The sequence below is a fragment of the Olea europaea genome, unplaced genomic scaffold (assembly GCF_002742605.1).
Source record: "Olea europaea var. sylvestris unplaced genomic scaffold, O_europaea_v1 scaffold2854, whole genome shotgun sequence".
In the NCBI taxonomy this organism is placed as follows: domain Eukaryota; kingdom Viridiplantae; phylum Streptophyta; class Magnoliopsida; order Lamiales; family Oleaceae; genus Olea; species Olea europaea.
The window spans coordinates 22665-28121 of record NW_019247060.1 but is presented as its reverse complement, the minus strand read 5'-3'; the positions used below and the strand labels follow the sequence as shown (position 1 = coordinate 28121).

The 5457-nt window shown below is 34.3% G+C and overlaps 2 protein-coding genes across 2 annotated transcripts; one reads left to right on the top strand and one right to left on the bottom strand.

The window, feature by feature from the left end:
- Positions 1–28: 28 nt before the first annotated feature.
- Positions 29–3432, top strand: LOC111384141 (potassium channel KAT3-like). Its single transcript, XM_023008394.1, has 8 exons — positions 29–429; positions 635–733; positions 807–839; positions 1443–1628; positions 1840–1917; positions 2066–2123; positions 2713–2862; positions 3136–3432. The coding sequence occupies exons 1-8, from the start codon at positions 175–177 to the stop codon at positions 3237–3239; spliced, it is 963 nt and encodes a 320-aa protein (XP_022864162.1). The 5' UTR covers positions 29–174; the 3' UTR covers positions 3240–3432.
- LOC111384142 lies at positions 3387–5457 on the bottom strand. Its single transcript, XM_023008395.1, has 3 exons — positions 5354–5457; positions 4099–4150; positions 3387–3559 (listed from the first exon to the last, which is right to left on the bottom strand). The coding sequence occupies exons 1-3, from the start codon at positions 5433–5435 to the stop codon at positions 3406–3408; spliced, it is 288 nt and encodes a 95-aa protein (XP_022864163.1). The 5' UTR covers positions 5436–5457; the 3' UTR covers positions 3387–3405.

The following is a 5457-nucleotide window of genomic DNA, read 5'->3' as shown; positions in this document are numbered from 1 at the left end:
TATTCTGATGCAATAAATTTAAATCTTCTTTTATTTTACATTTTTCTATAATTCAAAGATCAAAGACATACCAAATCACTTTTCATTGTTTCAATCCTCCTAAAAATAGTGCTTGTTCAGATTTACGTTAGTACATATATCTCAGAAACGTTCACAGCAATATAATTCTGTTTAATGGTGGTTTTGAAGAGGGATTCCATCCATGAGATCCTGCGATATGCAAGCAAGAATCGACTTCCAGAAGGCTTAAAGGAACAAATGCTAGCACATGTGACGCTTAAGTTCAAAACAGCAGAACTTCAGCAAGAAGAAGTGCTGCAAGACTTGCCAAAGGCAATCAGATCTGGCATCGCTCATCATCTCTTCCGCAATACAGTAGAAAATTCCTACCTTTTCAAAGGAGTATCTGAAGACTTTATTGTTCAGTTGGTAATGTTCTTTTCCTATCATCATAATTATATCTAATTATCACATATTATGGACTGATCTATGGCCTATCTTAATATATATTTTCTATTATAATTGACACCTAAGAGTAAGAAGTTGAGAGAACATGGTGGCATTATTATAGAGATTTTGATGTTTTGAAGTGGAACTCTTCTCCATCACAAATGTCTACATATTTGCTCCACAGGTTCCAGAGATGAGAGCAGAATATTATCCCCCCAAAATGGATATTATCATACAAAATGAAATACCAACAGATTTCTACATTATAGTATCTGGAGCAGTGGTATAGAATATTCTCATCACATTTTCAATCATCATTAATCCTGTATGCATAGCTGACAAATCTAATTCTGCAGGACGTAATAACACACAAGAATGGAACTGAACAGGTAAGTTTCTGAATTGTTTATTTGGGAAAACAATATGCTTCAGTAGGTCATTTGTTTATTTAGCTTACAAGGGAAGACATCAATAAGTAGCAATTAGAATTCAAGACCATGTAAGATCAAACTCATTTAAAAGACAATAGAATGAATAAAGCAAGTGTATATATTGGGCCTGATCATCTTACTGGGATATCATGCGACAATTGATGAAATTTCTTCATGAAAACCATGCCTTGTCTGGCATTAATCAAGATGTCCAAAATCTGTTGAGAAAATAAAGAGAGATAAAAAAGTCAACAATGTAGAATACCACATATATGTTTCCATCTTGTGATAATGTATAAGAAAGAAACATGTCGAAGATTGTAGCTAGTAAAAAGGGAACAGAATTCGTTTTGACCTTTGAAATAGAAGAGTTTTTAAGAGTATGTAAACAAAAAATTCATTTCACCAGGTTGTACAGTAATATTTTTCTCGGCTTTTGGTTAATCAAAAATATGATAAAGTTAACTTAGCAGAACTAAGTAAAAAATCTATCATCCGTAAATGCTAAATCTAAAAGTAACTTCTTTCCTGATAGACAAAGTTAACTTGGATCTTTTGCAGTTCCTCTCAAAATTAATGTCCCCAAGTATGCTTGGAGAAATTGGGGTGATCTTCAATATTCCTCAACCTTTCACAGTTAGAACAAAGAGGCTTTCTCAGGTCATTCGGATTAGTCATAATCATTTCAAGCAACTGGTGCAGCCGCTTAGTGAAGATGGGAAGATTTTTATCTCTAATTTTCTTCAGGTTAGAATTCTAAAACTTAGGAATTCATTAATGCATTAAAGATCATTATTTTCCCTATTAGTAAGAATTATGCATCTTACACTCTAGTGAATAATACTGTCATGGCATTGTTGGTCATTTCTTGGAATCATCTTCTCTCTTCTAGAACAGCATCCTCAAATTACCAAGCATTGAACAGAAGTATAAACCTACTAACATTTCCAATTCTCAGCATTTGAGAGGCCTAAAGAAGGAGGAGCTAGAGGAGATACCATTTGTAGAAGAATATCTGGCTGACTCAAACTTTGAGGTTTTTATCTTTCTTTTCTTTTTTGTTTTGCACAATCTAATGAGAAGTCCAAACAACTGACTTTCCATTAAAGTAGTTATTAATGCTTGATGCTAAATGCAATGAAATACTTTTCTAATGATACAAATGAACCATTTGTTCATTTCAGGCCATACAAACAATACATGAACCACAAAATTATGGGGGACTGAACCAAGAATCAAACAGTAAGCTCTCAATTCATTTGAAACAGTTGCTTTATTTGTGTGCATAAAGTACGGAGTGCATTTTGAAAAGTGTGCAGCTAATGAAGTATACAAATTACTTGGAAGATGTAATAAAAATGTAGTGTTACTATATTCTGTAGAAAATGGGAACTTTCAGTTGTCCTGCAAATGACTTAAAGAAGCTAAATCACTGGTCAAGTGACTGGTTCATCATTAAATAGATAAAAAGAGTTTAATAGGACTGCCTGCAACTTTTTAATGAAGGGAGAATTGTATTTTCCATCTACCTTCTACTCCCTTAACTACCTTAAATGGGGTGTATGAGGAATGCCAACCTAGATACTTCCAGTTGACTACTACTCTTCCTCGGCTAGTTCAATCAAATGCCAAACCAAATGTTTTAATTGACAAATAAGTGAATCGCACTCTATGTCTGAATCTGTAATTTCATAAGCATGCAATTTAGGGCAAGGGAAAAACAAAAGTGAATAATGCAGAATCATGTCAATTATGAGATAATTTGCAGAAGTGATCTGTCGTGATACATCACCCAACTACAACATAAATTCTTCTTCAATCTATTTTGCAGGCATCCCTACATTTTATGCATCATCAAGTACAATTCCTGCAAGGGTCGTACTCCACGGGCATCATCCAGACGACAAACAAGAAGAAGAAGAAAATGGGGGAAAACTAGCACATCTGCCTGATTCAATGGAAGATCTTCTGACATTAGCAGGTGAGCACCATCGTAACATAGTATTCTAAGAAAATAGACTACTCATGGGCAAAGGGACCTGGAAATAAACTTAAACTTTTGTAGCGACACTGTCCACGAAAATCTAGAAATCATCGTAGTTGCATTGTTCCTTTCTAATCCAAATCTCTCTCTCTCACTCACTCACACACACAAAGAGACATTTTTAACCTGATACTGAACGAGTAGAAAGGTAGGAGAAAAGAAGACCTCAATGATTTTTACCTTCGGCTAAGATATTTTTGGTGAATGCAGAAAGGAAGTTGGGGAAAAGAGGAACCACAGTTCTTATTGCCGATGGCTCCCTAGTGGAAGATTTAAGTGTTTTAAGAGATAACGATCACTTATACATATTTTGAGAACAGCCACCTTGAGAATATGCTACTACATGAAATTAATATTTTTCAATGAGTATAGAGCAAGAAAAGAACAGGATGATGAACCAGATACTTGTACACATAAACAAAATACACAAGCTTGAAATTTACAAGTCAAGATTGAAGACAAATGGCCAACATTAGAGCTTCAGTTGAGATCTCTGTTAAGCATGTTTAGAACAGCAAAAGCAGCTTTCTGAAAATGCTCCTTCTCTTCTTCTAAGTTTTTCTTTCTCTGGAGAGCAGAGTCTTTGGACTTTTCTATATCTTCTAGTATTTCAGCAGAGTTCTGATCGATTTCCCTGTAAAGTTTGTATAAGTTGAGATAAATTCTGAAGTGACAATTGTAAATTTTTTGTTGTTCTATACGAAATATTCGACAACTCTCCCAATAATTTTACCAATACCAAAGAAGACAACAATAGAAGAGAATTTAGAATTTTACTGACAGCCATGCAATGTGATGAAAAAAGAGGGCAAAAATTCAAGGGCTAAAAGTTGAAAACCAGCAGCTTGGAAATGACAACAATAGGTGAAATGTGGGCTAAAACTTATATGATAGGACATTTTTAGTCTATGAAAACTAGAAATATTCTGAAGAGTGAGAGCATCAAGAGGATTGAAGTAGAGGTAGTGAAAAAACCAATTTCTATGCTTTCATTTGAGAAGAGGCACTAAATTTTGTGAATCTGACATTTATTAGTTAAAATTGTTCAACAGATGAGAATGAACATATATAAATTTGTTTAAAACTTGCTAATCTGACGTTTTTTAGTTAAGATTTTTCAACAGATGAAAGCGAACATATATAATTTTGGTTAAAACTGCTTGTTTGACTCACTTTGTCATTTTAAGCATGTTCTCCATTGCAACTTGCACCTGCTGGGAGAGATCTGTGTTCATCATATGACCAACAATTCTTCTCAGTAGATACATAGAGAATATAACGAAGAAGAAACTGTGAGCAATTAAAATCAAATGTCGATCTAATTACTAAGTACATTTCATCAACGGCCTTAAGAAGCTACATAATTAGGATATCCAGAAACAGACTGAGATTTCTTTCTTTCAGCATTAGAAAGTCAGTGACATCTATAACACCACCAGAATATAATGCTAAGAAGTGTATTATTGTGCAGTGATTATCTCGTCTAAATTATATATATATATTTTTTTTTCACAGAATTTATCTGAAACATGTAACCTCGTTCATGGTAGCTCATCCGATTAAATTTTTGCTTGTTTATAGAATGATTCTAAAAGATTAACCAGTGGCTTAAGCAGTCAACTTGACCTACATCTGGGTTTTGAAGCCTAAAAATAGTAAATAAAACACTACTATGACAAAGCATTCAATGTCCTCCTCCAGAGGCTATCATACTCGTGGATGAAAAGATCAACGAAGTCAGAATGGCAGCTTAGTGATGTTATATTTTCAACTGCTTTAAGAAATCATTGAGTCTGATGTAACAGCTCCATTGTGAAGGAAAATGATATAGGTATGCATGCAAAAATCCATAACGTTAACTATTAAGCTTATCCTCTAGAAATTATTTATGGAAGAAAAGGAGAATCAACTGCTGTCTTTACAATCAGAGCAGAGAAATACACCTGCCAATTATGGTCTCATAATTTATATTCTGCAATTTCAAAACATTTGCTAATACAGATGAAGGCCCTCAACCACTTCAAATCTGTGTTTGTTCACATTAATTTTTTATGTTAGCATCCGAACTCCAACAAATCACACTCATATTTGTTTGAGTTCCTCCAATTCTATTTTAAACTTGAATTTCCTACGGAGAAATATTGACTCCAATCATTTTATAAATTAGACGATCCTGCCTAAATATCAAACTAACCACGCAACACTAAATACAACGTGAATTTTGACGGAGAACGGTAATTATATTTTTGCCACAAACGAAATTCGAAGGTCAGAATTCTTTAGTTCCTTGCTTTATATATATCCAAATAGCGTCGATCTCTACGTATCTGCGGAAAATATTACAATCGAGCAAAAGATGTGTGCTATTTAAATTTAAAACTACACACATTGTACAGTCTACACACAGGCAAAATACATAAGTATATACCGTAGATGAGAGCAGGTAGCTTGGACTCAGTGTCCGAGTCAGGAGCGAGTTGAGCATCGGGCAGAGGTGGTGATGACGTCATCTCGCAAGACTTCAAAGCCAGA